The sequence below is a fragment of the Triturus cristatus genome, chromosome 12 (genome assembly GCF_964204655.1).
Source record: "Triturus cristatus chromosome 12, aTriCri1.1, whole genome shotgun sequence".
Lineage (NCBI taxonomy): Eukaryota > Metazoa > Chordata > Amphibia > Caudata > Salamandridae > Triturus > Triturus cristatus.
This window is the reverse complement of record NC_140595.1, coordinates 798,278,304-798,298,446: the sequence shown is the minus strand read 5'-3', so window position 1 is coordinate 798,298,446 and position 20,143 is coordinate 798,278,304. Positions and strand designations below refer to the sequence as shown.

The 20,143-nt window shown below is 50.2% G+C and overlaps 1 protein-coding gene across 3 annotated transcripts in view; it reads left to right on the top strand.

Annotated features, from left to right (window-relative positions):
• GIGYF1 (GRB10 interacting GYF protein 1) overlaps positions 1-20,143 on the top strand; it is a 1,351,771-nt gene that overhangs the window by 648,038 nt on the left and 683,590 nt on the right. For all 3 annotated transcript variants that reach the window (XM_085637593.1, XM_085637592.1, XM_085637591.1), the window contains exon 14: positions 2,755-2,903. In XM_085637593.1, the coding sequence (XP_085493719.1) occupies positions 2,755-2,903 (149 nt within the window). The remainder of the gene's footprint in view (positions 1-2,754; positions 2,904-20,143) is intronic.

The window sequence follows — 20,143 nt, the reverse complement described above, 5'->3', positions numbered from 1 at the left end:
TCCCAAGGCTGGGATCAAGAAGAGAGGAGACCTGCAAGCAGAAGGGACAGAGTCAAGGTCACTAGCCAGTGACCACGTGGAACCAGGAAGGAACCAGGCGATGTCGTGAAGATTGCAGGTGAAGGTGGAGCTTGTCGTTACAGCCACGAGGACCAGGGAACGTAGAGGACGACCAGGACCAGGAGGCGAGCTGTCCCACGAAGGCGCTTGCTGTCGGCGGCGTCGAAGTTGGACTAGGACTCACCAAGCCTTGGCAAGCGGAACCCACGCAGAACGGAGGACTTGCTTCTGGTGCAGACCAGGAAGTTCTGGGGTGCTTCTCTTTTTCAAAGGAGCAGGAGCCAGTCTGGAGGAGCCAAACCAGCGCTGAAGATTACGGGATGCGTCGTCACAAAGGCCACTAGCCAGCGGGCAAGCAACCGGACAGACGCGGCAAGCAGGAAAATGCAGAAGGGCCCCACGCAGGACTCGTGGAGTGTGGGGGGGCTGGTCTTCGGTGCAGATGGTGCTTGGGGGTGGTGCTTCTCAATCCCCGGTGCACAACTTCGAGGGTGCCTCAGAAGCTGCGCTTGAAGATACTAGCCACTTTTCCCAGGTAGACGGTCCCACGTCTCTAGTCGCCTCCACGGATCTCAGCTCTGCTGTGGATGTGGATCAGGGTCGGAGAAGTCTGGAAGTCAAGGCTCTGGTCGGGCTCTGCAGTCAGTCCCTCGTAGAACTTTAGCAAAGCAAAGGTTAGTCTCTTGATGGTGCCTGTTTGCACAGGGTAGCCACTCCTTGGCCACAAGGGAGATTCTTCAGTCTTCTTCTTTCGTCGAATGTCGAAGGTCCAGAGTTTCTGTTCAAGTTGCAGGTTCAGGATAATCTAATCTCCTGGGGCCCAGCTACCACTCTTATACTAATCTGGGGGGCTGGGTTACCTGCTAGGTCATGCCTTATGGGTGGGACCTGGGAGGGGGGTGGTTACACCCCCTTCCCTTTGTCCAGTTTCGCGCCAGGACTGGGGCAGGATTGTTAAGGCCTGCCATAGGAGTGACTGATAGGTACACCTGTGTCTATATATAAGGGTAGATATAGGCATACTATATCTAAGCAAGGGGTGATTACACGACCTTGCCCCAGCTGAGTCTTCAGCCAGTTGTGTCTGATTGGAAGGCCAGTCCAGGGGTGGCATAATACATGCTGCAGCCCCTGGGAGGCCTAGGGTACACCTATGCCCTGGGTACCTAGGGTACACTGTACAGGGTCCAATAAGGTGATCCTTACCAATTGGGAATGTACCTAGGGTACATGGAGTCCATTTTAAAGAGAGCAGACAGCCTGAGACCCTGAATGGCAGGATCTCAGGCCAACTAAGTCGAAAAACCAGCTAGATACTAGGCAAAAAGTTGGGGGTAACCATAGTCAGATATCCACCTTCCTACAATATATATAAATCATTGGCCTAGAGTTCAGTTATTGAGTGTGTGAGACCATTTGCTGACTGAGTGTGTACAATAAATGCTTTACACTGTCCTCTGGTACTGCCTTACTGCTCGACCAAGCTACCACTTTTGAGAGTAAGGTCATACCTAACTTTGACCTCTATCAGCCTCTGGGGGACTGTGGACTCTGTACACCCTGTACCTATTAGGGAACAGTATATACAGAGCCACTTTCTCACAGTTGGGTTATAGGCCTCCCACATAGTTCCCCTCAATTCTCCTCATTTGAGGATTTGGGATTAAATTGTATGGAGTATTACCATCAAATTGTCATCTTTTCCTGTAAGTATCAGTATGGGTAAATCGAGTTGCCCAACTAAACGAGAATCATTGATTGACTGAAGCTCACTATTTTTGTTTAAATGCAGTCTGTGGTGTGGTTTAAATGGTTTGATGTGGTTTGAGGATATGCCAGGAATGTGGGCGACCTGAATTATTGTCCTTGTTAACTAACACGAATGACGACCTGTATAAAGACCAATTTCCTTCAACTGAGGCATATGGAAGGAACAAACAATGGAATTATGTAAACCATTTGTCTGATACTGCTTACCATTTTTTTTTATACCTGAAGTTTTTATTCAAAGGAATGTTTTGCTCATTGTATAATATCAATTGATGTTATAAAGAGAACTAACCTCAATACAGCTATTATCATACCATAATCATAAATCTCCCCCACCCTCAAAGAAAAGTAAGAAAAGAAAAAAAAAACCTCTGCTTAGTTCGTATAATTAGAATGACAACTCACCCCACCTGGATGAACAAGAAGGGCAGTGACTAGTCTATTAAACGTAGTGCACCAGGACTAGGGACAAATTTGCACAACATTAAAGTCACATTGGGAGGCTACACTGGGGCAGGATTTTTCTAGCACTCAATGGTTGTAGTGCCTGGGTGCTGTGAATCCAATCACTATCAATTTATGACTAAAATAGGTATAATTCAACTTTTTGCACTGGTGCTATCTGCCTCCCAATCTAGTGCAGCTCTACACATACCCCTGTCAGGATTGCTTTGTAGGTATCCCGCATTTTTGATACATGCAGAGGGAGAAGTGAGCAATCACTCTTGTCATTTGGTGTAGTTGCTTCAATTAAATTGTCTTTCCAGGCACTGGTTTGCCAACAATAAGCCAATTCAAAATTCTTTCACTACAGCTTTGTGATCTTGCTTGCTCCTGTAATATTTGGTTTCTCAACAGAAGTGTTTTACCTAGTAAATGGGTCTTTTTAATTATCTGTCCGCTTTTGTGTTTCTCTCCCCTAAGAGCTTGGATCCTTCAGCCAGTCATCTCAGCTAAGCCCGGGTGCTCTTGCCAATCTGTCCTCCTCTCCTTCCTCCACCACAACAGCTGCTGCTACTGAATTTTCTGTTGGGGACCCTGAGGATGATGATGGCATGAAGCATCTTCAGCAGGTAAGCGAGCAATGACTATTGTATTACTAATCGAAATAATTTCATTGAAAGCACATTGCTTTAAAATGAACATAAACTTGAAAGGGAAGAGCACTACTTATGACAATGGCCTCTGGTTATCTATTAATAGTGGTTCATCATGATCAGATCTTTATCAGTGGGTGTAAACATAAAGCAGCTCTGTTGGATCACAAATATTTTTGCAAAAGAGAAATCACACCTGAAAAATGTCTAGTTATACCATAAGGCCCCTTGTGCTTCTAAGGCATTTTATTGGGATTCTGGGACATTTAGGTGTTTACGAGGCTGTACATTGAGTAAGGCGCCTGATGTCCCAGGCCCACAATATTGGTGCACCTCAAATTGAATGACTGGGTATACTCTTTTAGCACTTTGGAGTCACATGGTCCAATAGCCCAAGCTTACTTCAGGAGGATGAGTGCTTTAGAACTCAGAATTGTGTATACAGTAGGAGATAACAGTAGGTTATATGTCTAGTCAGTACGTACTTATCTATACTCCAGCATTGGAGCTTCCATAGATTCAAATGCTTCAACCATTCCCCTTTGAGCTGGGAGAGAAATGCTAACATAACTCTAAGGTCAAATTTCCATAGAAATACTTTGAAAAACATGTGCATTAATACCTCATTTACATCATTAGAAGTGACCTAAAGTTCATCAAGTGAGAAGAAGGTGGCCACCACACATCAGGTTTTCAGCCACACTGTGTGGAGGGGAATCCCCTTCAGACCTCTTAAGATAAATGTATTCTCACAAATGAGCATTAGCTGTTGTGGGGTTACTGTTCTTGGAGTATAGCTCCGTGTATTCTTTTTTTTTTTTTTTCTCCCCCTGTCGAAATGGCCCCATTCAAAGGGACACTACGTATACGCTGTGCTTGTGATGGATAGGTCTATCTACAGATTCCTCTCATTTTGAATATCCCCAGATGCCAGAGAGGAACTGGACATTTTACAAAAGGTCTCTTGTACCAGTAGGTGATGTCTGTATTGGTTTCTGCCCAAGTACGTCACTGGGCCCATAAAACACAGTTCTTTCCTGACACACAATGATGACACTGCTCTGAGCACATTTCCGTCAGGCTCCATGGTAAGGAAAGTGTGCCTTCTGTAGATGTACGTTCACCTTTTTATGACTAAGCATGAACTGCCCATACTCAGGCTCTGTCAGGAGTGGAAATTATTATAAAATAGAATAATCCAAATGCCTTCATCAATAGTGCGTTAAAACAAGAAACTGAAGAATACAGCTGGCTATAGCAAGGTTAATTACTCTACAGTTGGGCACATACCAATTTCACTGCAGTCACACCGAGGCCTCAATGTGTTTGGGAATTAATGTTCTGCGTTCCCTGAGGTATACTGCCTCTGCCTCCGGGCAAGCATTTGGCCTGGCAGAGACTATGCCAGTGCCGAGAACTCCATTTGTAGCCTCTCTACTGCCACCAGGACTAACCCTGCCGTCTGAGCTATGCTTTAAATTAAAACTATTCTGATGCCATGCAGAGAGATTGGTAGTAGAGGCTATCTATAGAGACTAAACTCCGCCCAGACTAATGAATATTGGCAGCAGTTAATGATAACTGAGTTGTGATCGGCTCACATTCAAATGGCACATGTAATCTTGTATGGTAACAGCAGCGTGGGTGCCAATTTGCTTCCCCCTACCAATAGAGATACGGCACAATACTTGGGCTTTAAAACTCTAGTGGCTTCTACACCTCTCCAGAGGTAGAGACAGAATGCCCCTTAAGGCGAAACCCAGTTTCGTGCCTTCGGTGAATAAACAGATGGTAGGACGCTATTGGCTGGCACCTGGAGACCCACATTTTCTGCCCACTTATGCTTCATCAGAAAGCCAAATGGTGCAAGTTTCATCGTGTTCTAAACCGAATCTGAACGCTTTCCCCCTAACAACTTCGAAATCCAAGGAATTGGAGTTAATGGGAAAGAACCTTTCTGATCAGTGAACGCCCCCCTGCTTTCTGGCCTGAAGTACTTGTATGCTGCAGGAGGTGGTACAGATGGCGGTGCGGAGCCTCCTAGAACATCTTAAAGTTAACTTTGTGGATTTATCCTAGAATGGACAGGACTCGGTGATTCATATCCTTTGAGCAGGAGGCACTGTGGATTCTAGTGCCAGGGCCAGTCTCCCTTAACTCTTAGGAGGCAAGCCTCTGCCGTTGCTTAACAGGCTTCTTGGGGATGTCCAATCCAGTTATATGGACATGCTCATCAATGGGTCTGTCCGCTTCGACAACATTGCTCACTCTGCCCTCAAAGTTTAATACAGTGTGGGCTACGGCTTGCTCCTTTTGGTTTTCAACACCCACCTTCCTCCCTAGACTTCCGTAGGCCTTGGCGCAAGATTCCTGGTTACTTCAAATTACCAAATTGCCAACCCACCCAGCTCATCGCTTCTGCAATACAGAGGCCATGGCAGATCCAATGGCAGACAGGCCCAGAAGCCTTACGTCTCCCTGGCATCACCTAATTAATGACTATATTTCGCCCTGAAGGGATCACATACGTCCTGTTGGGGGATTGGTGTTCCCTCTGCAGTTCTGGCAAACCATTACTACTAAACAGTGGATCATGCAGATTGAAGAAATGGGGCTGTGCCCTTCCTTTCCATCAGAAGCATCTCTTGTTCAATATTCCCAATTAGAAAACACACTTGCATTCTCCAGGAGGAGTTTGCAGCATTACTACAAAAGGGGGTGGTGGATTTATTCCCAGATGAGAAAATTGGGTACGGATGTTACTCCATTTACATACTTATTATCAAAATGGATGGCTGTCTTGGTCTGATCCTGGATCTGTTTTGAATTCCTTCCTTTGCAAGGAGAAATTCTGACTGCTTTCCCTATTTTAGGTTCTTTCGGTGCTTCAACTGGAAGAACTGTGTGGTGTCCCTATACATGCAAGGCTTACATTTTTACCTACTTTATCCTGCAGTCACACTGGAGACACCTGTGTAGGAAAGCAGGATTCTGTTACAGTAACCCCCCACTTTTTGCCAGACTACTGATGCACTTTTTCTGGGTGTGCCCTGGGTCCCTCCAATCAGGTTCCCAGGGCCTGTGTTCTTTCCCCAAAACTAACCCAGTTGGCATCTCTGGCCACAGGTCAGCCCCTGGTAAATGGTATCACAGGTACCCAGGGCACTGTGACCAGGGAAGACCTCTAAGGGCTGCAGCACTTACTGTGCCACCCTTAGAGGCCCTGTAACTTTACACACACACACCGTCTTTGCAGGCTGCGTGTTTTGGTGCAGAACAAAGTAAAGAGTCGACATGGCACACATCCCCGTGCCATGCCTACAACCGACTGCCCTGGCATAGATCAGTCACCCCTCTATCTGGGTGCCCTATGCCAGTGTTGAGGGTACAGGTGCATGAGCCCTGTACACCTACAGGGCCCAAGTCCATTCTTGGGCATTGTAAGTGCAGTGCTTCCATTAAGAGTATATGGTGCTGGGAGCTTGTCTTTACGAACTCCACAGCACCATAATGGCTACACCAACCGGGAAGTTTGGTGTCAAACTTAGCACATTAAACCCACACTGATGCCAGTGTGGGATTTAATGAAAAATGCACTCCGAGGGCATCTCAGAGATGCCCCCCACCCCCCTGAAAACTAACCCACCTCTAGTGTCCCGATTGAGAGCCTGCTGCTCTCGGGGGCCTGAAACAATGCACATCCTGGGACGAGGTGCCAAGTTCTCCCCCAGGATGGGCATGGTTCACGAAGGGGAAGCTTCAAAGGCATATGCTGCCTTTGTGAGTCTCTCCAGACCATTTGCTGCTTTCAGCAACTGATCCCCACTGGTTCTACCTCCCACTTTAGGCGGGAGATCCGGCGGGAAAAACAAGTGAGGTAGAGAGGTGTGCCCACCTCTGCCAACTCCACCCCTCAGGTGGGGGAGGCGAGGTGAAGCACCACTCTGAGTCTCCGCCATCTTGAGGACCCAACCAACCAGGGACAGGCTCCTGCCCCCCTCCCACTGGAGGGTGGCACGATAGGGGGTGTACCCACCCCAGGGAAGGGATCCATTGTCCCTGCCCTTTACCTACCTGTAACTCACCTAAATGTAGTATTTAGGGGGCACCCTGAACCTTGCTACCTCCGATCCAGCAACGACAAGAAGAGAAGGAGCGAACAGCTGTGCAGCCAGCTAACAAGAGGAAGACGCCCACTGACTTGGCCCCAGCCCTACAAGCCTGTCTCCCCTCGAACCTGCTCCTGCGAAATCCCGGTGTGTCCTGCAGCCACCGTCCTCAAAAACACTGGAGGACCTGCCTGCCTTCACTTCCAAAGACTGCTTATCCCGTGAACACCTGATTTGTTCAACTGCAACATCTGGCAGCAGCCGGAGACCGCGAATCCAGCCCACTCTGCACCCTCTGAACCCGGCCCGAGCTCAAATGGAAAAACACCACAAGGTCTTCAACCCGGCTATCCTCACTCGAGATCCGGTGACCCCTGACCTGCCTCAAACCTCCAGCCGACACCTGCAGCATAAATTTAGAAGGCCCCCCTGTGAGAAAGTGCCATCTTTCTTGCATGGTATGCCCCACTTTTTGCTGAATTGCTGATGTACTTTGACTGAGTGTGCCATGGGCTCCTGCCAACCAGATACCCAGTGTAAGACCTGTCAGCCCTTTGGGTGGTCCCTCCTCATCATTATTTATTTTGTCCCACTTTTGCCTCAAACCCTGTTATAATTTTTCCTTTTTGGGAACCACCAGACTTTTTAGTGTTGATACAGGGTCAGGGAGCCATTTTCCCCACCCCTGGAACTTCTGTCTGAGGGCCTGAGACACAAAATGGTGGCCACCCATTGTCACCTGTGACATCACCAGAACCCACTGGAGGTTTCCAGAAAATTCTAGAACCCTGTGACAGTGAGAGGCAGTTTAGAATGTTGGGAGGCCATCTCAGAGTGGCAGTTGGCATCTGACTAGAGAGGAGAGAGGACCAGTTCAGAAGGTGGTCGGAGTGAGGCAGCAGGGGTGGAAACCAGTGCTTGGAGTGGGGTCCAGAAACCCACCCTTGATGCTAGTCCCTACTGACCAAGCCCAGCCTAGAGCCCTGTGTGGGACCAAGACCAGAAAAACCATCTTAAGGACCTAAATATTGTGAAGAGGCCTTAAAGAAGAAGACCAGCAAGCTCCTGACCTGTTTAGCGGTGCCGTCCTGGAGTCCTGACGTCGAGAAGCCTGGAGACCTGAGGCGGAGAAGCAACGCTGACAGAAAGCAGACGTCGTACCCGGAGCCGTCAGAGGACGAGAGAGGGCGCCGACGGAGGTCGTGGAGAGGCACCGGAGGTTGAGTAAGGAGTCACCTGAGGTTGAGGTGAAGCGCGCCGGAGGTCGGGAGTGGAGATCGCACTCCGGAGTCGCCGGAGATCGAGGTGAAGCGCGCCGGAGGTTGGGAGTGGAGATCGCACTCCGGAGACGCCGGAATCTGAGGTGAAGCGCGCCGGAGGTCGGGAGTGGAGGTCGCACTCCGGAGACACCCGGAAGCGAGGAGACCGGGACCCTGCGACGCCGGAAGGCGACATCGAGCCGGAGCAGCCCAGCGACATCGAGCCGGAGCAGCCCAGCGACATCGAGCCGAAGCCGCCCAGCGACATCGAGCCGAAGCCGCCCAGCGACATCGAGCCGAAGCCGCCCAGCGACATCGAGCCGAAGCCGCCCAGCGACATCGAGCCGAAGCCGCCCAGCGACATCGAGCCGAAGCCGCCCAGCGACACCGAGCCGAGGCCGCCCAGCGACACCGATCCGGAACCGCCAGCGACACCGATCCGAAGCCGCCCAGCGACATCGACCCGGCGCCGAGCGGAGCCGATCATCGTGAAAAGGGCAGTAAGTGGTAGAAAGGGCATCTGAGGCCCTGTGGAGCCCTAAAAGACCATTCTAGGGGCTAGAGGGGTGTTAGAACCAGCCTGGGAGTGCCAGGGGTGAACTGAGACTGGTGCAGTGACCTCTGTGAGGGGTTGTGTATTTTGGGAGAGCCAGATCCTTAGGTTACCCTTATTCTACCTCAGTTCAGGCCCAGCCTTGACCAATCTAGGTGGGACACCCCCCATGTCATCCAAATGACCACAAGTTGTACTTGGGCATAGTAAAACCAAACTACCTCAGGAAAGTGATGTGAACTGTAATTGTCATTAATTGTGTTATTTAAGTTATTGAAGGTGCTTTATTTATTGACTGTATTTATTGTCTGACCGTATTTATTCCTGCATTGTATTTATTGTCTGACAGTATTTATTAGCCATTTGTATTTATTGCACCCCTATTTATTCCTTGCTTATTTATGACCTGATCCTATTTATTGAAACCCCACTGTGGTATTATTTATTTGACCTGCTATTTTCAAGAAAAGTCTTATGGTACTGTATTTATTTTATGAACCCTGCAACTAAGAGAAAATAAGATAAAGACAAACTACTTTCTTTCATAATTTTTACGGTGTAGTGTCGTTTTTGGAACGGATGAACGCATGGTTATTGTGAGGGTGTGACGTACGCTTCACACGGTGCCTGACCCCCAACCGCTCGAGCCAAGCTACCATTGTGCTGGGAACCCGGTGACTGCTAACCCGGTTGCCCGGTTTCCAACACCCAGGGCCTGTGTTCCTTCCCTAAAACTGCATGAAGCCTAAACCCAATTGGCATCTCTGGCCACATGTCAGCCCCTGGTAAATGGTACCTTAGGTACCCAGGGCCTTGTGACCAGAGAAGGCCCCTAAGGGCTGCAGCACTTATTGTGCCACCCGCCAGGGTGGGGGTCAGAACCGGTAGGGGCCAGTTGCTGAGTACAGCAAGTGGCCTAGAGAAGCTCACAAAGGCGACATGCCTTTGAAGCTTCCCCTGCCCATCCTGGGGGAGGAGAACTAGCACCTCGCCCAGGATGTGCACTGTTGCAGGCCCAGGAGAGTGGATGGCTCTCTACCCAGGGGTCCAGCAACATGTCTGCTTTGTGGCAGCCTAGGCAGCCCCTCAGACAGGACGTTGATTGTAGGTTAGGTTCATTGGTCAACTCTTAGTTGCCCTCTGTTGTGCATCTTACATTAAATCCCACACTTTCATCAGTGCGGGTTTAATGTGCTGAGAAGTTTGATACCAAACTTCTCAGTCTTCAGTGTTGCCATTATGGTGCTGTGGAGTTCGTGTTTGACGAGCTCTCAGCACCACGTACTCTTAAATGGCAGCACTGCATTTACAGGGCCCAGGAATGGACCTGGATACTGTAGTGGCACAGGGCTCATGCACCTATACCCACACCACTGGCATAGGGCACCCAGCTAGAGGGGTGACTGAAGTATGCCAGGGGAGTGTGTGTTGTGGGCATGGCACACAGGGATGCTCTCCTCAGTTTTGTTGTGATGGCTCCGCGTTGTGGCGCGGAAAAAGTTCTCTGAAGCAAATTGACGTCAGTGCGCCGGGATGGGGCTTATGTGACCTCGCTGACGTCATGTCCGTGGAGGATTGGCAAGAAATTTTTCCGGGTCCAGTCTCACGTCTGGGGATAATTATATGCCTAAACATATATAAAGAGGTTATTTTTAGGTCAAGCTTAGTCAGCGCGCATGTGCTGCTCTGCTAGACTTGTAGTGCTGGAGTATGGAGTAGGGGCCCTGCCCAATCTCCGCCCATATTTGTCATTGGCTTGAGTCATTGTACTGCGTAAATGCAGGGTGTGTAATCGTAAATAGGCTTGTTAGTCTCTTCTTATTAGCACCTTGTCTTCATTTGTTACCTCCCATGACGATTGGCCCTTTTACTTCGGTTGTTACATGGTGCGTGTTATCTAGTGAGTAAGCGCTATTTTCTTTGAGTGTTTCTTACTGCAGGCAGGACATGCGGTGCTTCAGCTGGAACCGCTTGAGTTTTATTAAGCAGCACGGGCACCCGCTTTCCAATCCCATCCGTCATTCACTAGTCACAATTTTCTCCCCTGAAAAAACACCACTTCCCCTTTTTCTATCAAGACTCCCTTCCGCGAGCTTGGTTTCCTTCCCGAACGAGATCACATAACCACGCCAGTTCCGCCAACCATTGAATGCGGTGACAGGAATTTAAAGTGACTTGTTTCTTTGCTGCAGGCTACCACACTCCTTAAAGTGAGCACTCCTCAGTCCCGAGTCCTCACTCCAAACACTCCAGTGTGCGACGTTCGCGGAGTGCCTCGGTTTCTGGCGGTGCTGATACTCCGACCTTTTCAGTGGAGTAACTTTATACCCACTTGGGCAGCTGAGAGCCGTGCGTGCTAGTGCTGTGTGAAGCTCACAGGCAAGACAACCTGTGCAGCTGGCCACACATGCAGCTTACAGGGAACTGTGGTTGCTAGCCATCTTAGACTTTACATACGCTATGGCTGTGGGTCCCTTAATTCAGTCCGTCGTGATCAATAGAGCATGTAGCAGGCTCAATAGTAGTTCTGTGGTATTCATTACAACTGCAGATGGTGTTTGGTGGTCTTAGCTTCCTGATCCACACATGCGTATAGCGGCTGCAAATGATGTCTGGGTCAAAATACTTCTTGTAAGAAAAGGGACTCTGTAAGATCAGCAGCCATTTTTGAATGGTTGCTCCTTATTTTAATGGTATTGCCATTGTATGCACATGAGGTCAGTCGGATTAGGTGGCCATATGGAAACATGCACATTATGGACATACTTGTTGAAGGGTACGTTATGCCACAGTGGGCCTGTTCTGGGTCTTCTTTGACTTGGTGATTGTTGGATAACGAGGCAGTCTCTGTGAGGCCTGCACAAATAACATGACTACATTTGTCCTTCACTCTGAACCAAACTCCCAATTGTAGTGGCTGACTCTGAGGATAGCGTTGCAGAGCAGTCTGAGGCTTATTCAAGGAAGGTGGTGTGGGCTAGTGTGAGAAAGTGGGTTTCTGTTGCAGTAACCCCCCCCCCCCCCTTTTTTGCCTAATAGCTGATGCACTTTTCCTTGTTGTGCCCTGGGCACCTGCCAATCAGGTGCCCAGGACCTGTGTTCCTTCCCTAAAATACAAACTCCCAATTGGCAAACCCTGGCCACATGTCAGCCCCTAGTAAATGGTACCCTAGGTACCCAGGGCCTTGTGACCAGGGAAGGCCTCTAAGGGCTGCAGCACTCATTGTGCCACCCTTAGAGGCCCTGTACCCTTACACACACACACTGCCTTTGCAGGCTGAGTGTCTGGGTGCAGGACAAAACAAAGAGTCGACATGGCACACATCTCTGTGTGCCATGCCCATCTCCTACACTGCCAAGGCATATGTCAGCCACCCCTCTGGCTGGGTGCCTTATGCCTATGGTGTGGGCACAGGAGCAGGAGCCCTGTGCCCCTACAGTACCCAGGTCCATTCATGGGCACTGTAAGTACAGTGCTGCCATTTACAAGTACATGGTGCTGAGAGCTCGTCAAACACGAGCTCCACAGCACCATAATGGCAACACTGAAGACTGGGAAGTTTGGTATCAAACTTCTCAGCACATTAAACCCACACTGATGCCAGTGTGGGATTTAATGTACTAAGCACCCCAGAGGGCATCTTAGAGATGCCCCCTTACAGCTAACCTACAATCCACGTCTGCTCTGAGGCTGCCCAGGCTGCCACACAGCAGACACGTTGCTGGACCCCTGGGTGGGAGAGCCCCTGCTCTCCCGGGCCTGCAACAATGCACATCCTGGGTGAGGTGAGAAATCTCCTCCCCCAGGATGAGCAAAGGGAAGCTTCAAAGGCATGCCGCCAGTTGGAGTTTCCCCAGGCCACTGCAACCCCCCACTCTGGCGGGAAGCTTGGCCGGAAACCCCATACAAGGACAGGGGATGTGCCAGCCTGCCCACCCCACCCCTCAGGTGGGGGAGGCGAGGTGAAGCACATCTCCGGGCTCTCGCCATCTTGAAGATGGGAGGCCCTACCCTATCAGGATTAGGCTACTGCCCCCCTCCCACAGGAGAGAGGCAGGATAGGGGGTGTACCCACCCCAGGACAAGGACCCATTGGTCCCTGGCCTTCACCTACCTGTAACGCCCCTAAATCTAGTATTTAGGGTCCCCCTGAACCTTCTTTCGGCAGATTCCAGATAGAAACCTACAAGAAGAGCAAGTAGAAAAAAGACCTGCCCTGCAGCTGCTAAAAAAAGAGGAAGACACCAACTGCTTTGGCCCCAGCCCTACCGGCCTGTCGACCCTCGAACCTGCTCCTGCTCCAGCGCGGCATCTCTTGTGGCTAGCAACCTCAAAAACCCCGGAGGACCTGGCTACCTTTGAACTCTGATTCCCTGGGACTCCCATGAGTAGAGGCTCTACTCAAGAAACCTACTTTTAACCCCTGGCAGCAGCCCGGGACCGCGGACCCAACACACTCTGCACCAGCCAAGCCTGGCCAGTGCCGGAGTGGACAAAGACCCTGAGGACGACCCCACGGCGACTGTGACCTCGAGTCCGGCACCCAAGGACCCCCCTCGACATCCCGGAAGAAGCCTGCAGCCTCAGAACAGAGTGCCACCCCAACCGCGATCAACAAGAGGGTAAGATTCCCGACGTCAAAAGGCACCCCGGCGCCCTGCGGCCCCCTGTGCCCAATCCCGGGGTACCCACCTAACTTACAACTACCCAACTTACCTCTCGAAGTGGTGGTGGCATCTGAAGCATCCTCGTCCCCGAGCTTGCAGCCTTTTTCCAAACCGGAACACTCCCATTGATTTCCATTGAGCGCCCGACGGCTCAAAAGCACCCTGCACCCAGCCGCCCCAGTGGCCCTGGCAGTGCACTCTCTACACTAACTTACTTCCCCACTTGCCCTGAGTAAGTGACCAGGAGCCCAGCTCCCACAATCGCGTGGCTTGCCCGACAGCAGCCACCAACCAAGGCCCCCCTATCCCTCATAGGATAACATTGGGCCTAACTCTCTCTGCACCCGGCCTTCCTGAAACCGCTGAGGGTGAACCAACTGTACCTACCTGACACTGGGGGACCCCTGAGTCTATGCCCGGAATTTCAACTCTGCCAATTGAGTACTTACCCTTAAAACCGCTAACTTCATTTTCCTCATAGGGTAACATTGACTGGCTTTTTCTTCAAAAATCTTCTAAGTTTTAACTTTTCAAAACTGCAAAAATTCACCAAAAATCAGCCAAGTGACAAAAAAGAATTTACTCACCTGCTCCTAGGTGAGCTCCCAGTGCTGGATCTTGGTGCCCAGCCCTGACTCTGAAAAGTGTCCACAACTATACTTACCTCTAACTCATTTTTCTCCCATAGGAAACCATTGTCTGCTTTTCTGTGAAATTTCTTCTAAGTGTCTACTTTTGCAAATTTGAAATATTCTTTTAAAATCGTACCATTTCTGCAAACGAAATTACTTACCTGTTTTTGATAAGGACCCCAGTCCTGGGTCTAGGTGCCCAGTCCTGGATTACTAAAGTAACGGTAAAGTACTCTACCTGCAATTTGAATTTCTTGCCATAGAGATCCCTTGAATGTTTTCTTTGAAATATTTTCTAAGTGCTAACTTTTGAAATAGCTAAATATTATTTAAAAATCACTACAGTTATTAAGTCGACTTTCATCACTTGATTCTGAATACTGACCCAGAGCTGGATCTAGGAGCCAGACCTGGAATTCCAAAAGTAATCTGAAAAGTAATTTATTACAAATAACCTGAATGTACCATTGAGCTCAATGCATTGTGATGTTTAGGAAATAGGATTGTTTATTGCAACCAACTGTGACTGTTTACAAAAATTCATTGCTTAAGACAAAAAGTATTTATATGCAACCTCTCATTCTGAGAAAGTATATTTTTATCCCCTTTGTGGTTCTAAAAATAAAACAAGCATATATTTTATATATATAAATCATTGGCCTAGAGTTCAGTTATTGAGTGTGTGAGACCATTTGCTGACTGAGTGTGTACAATAAATGCTTTACACTGTCCTCTGGTACTGCCTTACTGCTCGACCAAGCTACCACTTTTGAGAGTAAGGTCATACCTAACTTTGACCTCTATCAGCCTCTGGGGGACTGGGGACTCTGTACACCCTGTACCTATTAGGGAACAGTATATACAGAGCCACTTTCTCACAGCTAGTAATCGCCATTTGCAGGTGCGCAGAAATAACACTCAATAATTGATTGTCCAGTCTGTACTTTGCTTTATAAAAGTAAGAGTACATTTATTAAACACACACACTACTCAATACTATGCATCAATTTACAAATATACATAAGCTGTTGGAATTACTGTGTTACATTGCATAACATCTCCACCCCTCCTCCCAGGGGGGTTGGCGTCTAGTACCACCACTCCCATGTATGCACATCATCTTGCCCCCAATGCAGTTACTTGAACATAACCTGGAGCAAGGGCCCTGCGCACTGGCACCTTCCCAGTGGCGACTCACCCCATTATAAATGGGTAACCCTGCCTTGGTGACGTACAACCCTGACTGAGCATTTCCTACTGACCATGAAGCATACACCTCTACATCTTAAGGGCTAGCAGTCTGGGTTCTACACCTAAGCGCAGCAGCAAGAATACATGTTTAAGCATCACTTTAGAATGGCAGTACTCATCACATTTGTTGATCATTCGAATGCATTGCAATTACAGCCCCTTAAGGCATCACAGATGAAATAACAGGATTATGCATATACAGCCAGACACTCTAGCAGGAATGTCTGGCAACATAGCCCCACTTTGCTTATGACATCACCTTACACAGGTACTTCACATTACACAAGTGACCTTCAGTCCCTCTAAAAGAAATAACGTTAGTAAAAGCAGTTTTTGCAGCGTGAATCTTTCTGGATTCACTATGCTGTGCATTATTCCGCGATCTTGTGGTTGGGTCCGGATTCGTAGTCTTTTCTTTCTTTTTTTTTTTTTTTTCTTTTTTTTCGTAGCCCAGGTGGGCGGCGACGACCCACCATTTGGTGCACCTCCCGTGACGTCGTTGTGCTTCCCGCGGAAGTCCCACCTTTGGGCCGCCATCTTCAGATTCTTTTTTCCGCCGTTGGGTCTGGATCGTCATCGGGAAGCTCCAGGATTTCGGTCGAAGGAAGAAGAAGGAAAAGAGAGTTTCGTCGATAAATAGCTACGAAGAGATCACAGGAGAGGAAAATATAACATCCGGAGCGCGAAGGAAGAGTTCTGCCTTTTCTTCGACGCCCTTGGAGAATGCGCACTCAGAGGCCCTGAGAGCAATGGACAAGACGCCATTCAAGTTCTGCCCTAACTGCCACCACAAGTTCGCGCAGAAGGACCGGCATCCGGTCTGCAATCTCTGCCTACCGGTCGACCACCTGAGCAAGGACTGCAACGCCTGCTCAGCCTTCGCGCCGAAGACGCTCCGGGTGAGAGAACGTCAGAGAAGAGCCAACGCCAGCATGGAAGGCAAGGCTAAGGCCCAGTCGCTCTACGATCTGGGCCTCTCCACAGACAATGAGGACAACGTCGCCGAGGGACCCGAAAACTTCACAGTCGTAGAGACCGACAAGAAGACTCAAGACGAGGTAAGAGTCGTCTAGTTCAAAACACCCGAAAATGCCTCAAACCCAAGGGTGACAAGAGAAAATCTGAGTCAAAGTCCACTAAAGGAGCCCCGGCGCCGAAAACGTCGACGACCAAGGGTGGAGCCATGGACAAGTGGCCGAGCGGATCCTTCGAAAAGGACTCCGTGGTGCCGAAAAACGCCGAAAGGCTAGGTTCGTCGAAGACAACCCATGAAGCGGAGCGCTCGACGCAGAAGGACAAGCCGGCGTCGACGCTAGTTCCGTCGAAGAGGCCCGCGGTCGACGCCGAAAGCATCTCCGAGATGGAGAAAAAGAAGAGGCGGCTCGAGGCCAAAATGGAGAGCATCCTTCAGAGGAAGGAGTTCGACGCCAAGATGAAGGAATACAAAATTCCAACGGCTCCGCCGACGGACGTCGTCGAAATCGAGGAACATAACGATTTCGACACCGAGGGGCTGCAGAGAGATCTCGAAGAGGAAGATGAGACCTATTATGAGGGCGAAGCCGAAGAAGACGACCAGCAGTCGTTCTACAGCTCGGCGCCATCAACCAGCCACGAGATAGAATGGCAGGATCTCGACACCGAAAACCCCGAGGAGCCCGTGGACACGTACCCTTCGAGGCCTTCGCCACCCGACGACATCGGGGTGTACAATATGGTGGTCAGGAGCGCAGCAACAGCCTTCGGCGTGAAACTGGAAGAGGAGAGGCCGAAAGCCGATTTCCTCCTCGAGACCCTGCTCCCCATCCAGACGAGGAGCCAATTCCTTCCCATGCTACAAAGTTTGATGAATCAGGGAAGAGAGGCCTTTAAGGAACCAGCGACTTGCCGTTCGATCACGCCCCGGACGGAGAAAAAGTATAAGCGCTCTTCTCTGGACCCCCCTTACATCAAGGGTAGTATCACGGCCGACTCCATCATAGCTTCCACGGCCAGGAGGAGGGCCAACGTGCCAGCGACTTCGGGGCCACCACCCGATAAAGAAAGCAGGAGGATGGACCTCACAGGAAGAAAGGTCGAGAGGAACGCCGCAATGCACTGGCGCATGGCGAATTCCAATGCACTTCTCAATAGACACAAGTACCAGCACTGGGACGAGATGGGGGAACTAGTGAAACACCTCCCCGAAGAATACCGCCAAAGAGCCTCCCACCTGGTGGAAGAGGGTAAAAACATCGCAAACTCTTGCATTAAGACTGCGTTGGACGGGGCCGAGACTTCGGCCAGACTAATGGCCATAGGGGTCACCGAGCGAAGACATACATGGCTAAGAATCTCTGGATTCAAACAGGAGGTGCAGAACAACATTAGCACCCCCTTCAACGGGGAAACACTGTTCTGAGCAACAGTAGACGAGAAACTCACCCAGCTGAAAAAAGAGAACGAGACGGCGAGGTCCATGGGGGCCCTACAGCTCAGGGGGATGAGGAGAGGCAATCCCTCTAGGAGACCCTACGGTCGGGGAGGAAGCCAGCAGGGAGCGTCTCACCAAACGTTCCAGCAGGGGCAGCAGGGTGATAGCCACGGACAACAAGGTCAACAGAAGCAAAACTGGCAGTACCAACCTCGGGGCCAGTCCTTTCGGAGAGGGAACGGACGTGGACAAAGGAGAAGAGGGGGTGACCAACCCTCATCCAAGTGACTCAGCACGCAGAAGGACGCCTACCCACGACATACCCCCAGGGGTGAGGCGCAATGCAGTAACATCAGGGGGGAGAGGAGAATCAAAAGCCTACGAACAACCAACGCCAGTAGGCGGAAGACTGAGTCTCTTCCTTCAGGAGTGGCGACGTATAACCACAGACAAGTGGATACTGAACGTCATGCAATACGGATACTGCGTGGATTTGGAGAAAAGACCTCCAAACAGGAAACCAAAAAGAAGACCGAGATCGGGTCAAGAGCTTGCCCTACTTAGAGAAGAAACGCTGAAACTACTAGAAAAAGGAGCCATAGAGGCGGTGCCGTTCAAAGAACGGAACAAGGGGGTCTACTCGAACTACTTCGTGGTACCTAAAGTAGACGGAAACCTCAGACCCATCCTGGACCTACGGTACCTAAACAAATTCATCAGAACGCAAAAGTTCAAAATGACTTCGCTGCAGGAGGTGCTGCCCCAAATAAGGGACGGGGACTTCATGGTCACCGTGGACCTCAAGGATGCCTACCTGCACATTCCAATAAACAGAAGACACAAGGGTCTTCTAAGGTTCAACATCAACCAGGAGCATTACCAGTTCACAACCCTGGCCTTCGGGCTAAAATCAGCGCCAAGGGTTTTTACCAAATGCCTGTCGGCAGTCGCAGCCCAACTACGAAGGGAGGGGATCCATGTCTACCCCTACCTAGACGACTGGCTGGTCAAGGCAGACACGCGTGAAGTGCGAGAGACACGCAGCACGCGTGACAGACACTCTGACGAACCTGGGGCTCTCGATACACTGGGGGAAGGTCATCGCTGGAACTGGAGCAGGTGAAGATTTTCCTGGGAGCAATAATCAACACCCTAAACAGCACAGTGGTGCCCAGCGACAGGAGAACAGATGCCCTACTGAAGGAGACGTGTCTCTACCAGAAGGGGCGAGCTCCGACAGTGAGGTCAGTGAGCAAGATCATGGGGATGATGGCGTCGTGTATCCAGCTGGTGCCGAATGTACACCTGCACATGAGACCATTCCAAGAATGGCTACAACTGCAATGGTCACAAGCAAGCGGAAGTTAGGAGGATCTAGTGGTTGTTACGCACGCAGTGCAGGAGGAGATGACTTGGTGGAACAGACATGACAACAGGGAAGAGCCTGACACCACCAAACCCAACAATGACCATTACCACGGACGCATCTCAAAAGGGATGGGGAGCGCACATGGACCATCTCAGAGTGAGGGATCTGTGGGCTCCAGCAGATGCGGTACGCCATATCAATTACCTCGAATTGAAAACCATCCTGCTAGCCCTGAAGGCATTCCAGAGACACCTGTACAACCAGAGGGTGTTGGTTCAAACAGACAACACCACTGCAATGTTCTACATCAACAAGCAGGGGGGGACTCAGTCGTTCCCCCTCTCTGCCACAGGAGATTTGGAGATGGGCCATACCTCTCAGGATAGATCTACTGGCAATTCACCTTCCAGGGAAGGACAATGTGGAGGCAGACTGGCTAAGCAGGCAGACCTCGGCATCGCACGAGTGGGAGCTCAATGGCCAGGAAACGCAGAAGCTTTTCCAGAGATGGGGAACTCCCACAATAGACCTGTTTGCAACACACCAGAATGCAAAATGCCAAAGCTTCGCGTCCAGGCAACCAGAAAAGCAGTCCCTGGGCAATGCCCTATGGATAAGCTGGTCAAGGACATTTGCCTACGCCTTTCCACCGATACCCCTGTTACACAGAGTGCTCAGCAAGTGCAGAGCCAGCAACATGACACTGATCCTAGTGGCTCCGCAGTGGGCAAGGCAGACATGGTTCTCCCAAATTCAGGAAATGGCGCAAGGCAATCCCCACAGGTTCACAAGAAGAAGAGACCTGCTCTCCATGCAAAACGGAGAGGTCCTACACCCGGAGCCAGAGAGCCTCAGCCTGGCGGCATGGCTCCTGAAGACCTAGAGTTCGCTCACCTTAGATTGCCTCCAAGCACTATGCGGGTGCTGCGGGAGGCAAGAAAACCAACTACACGCAAATGCTA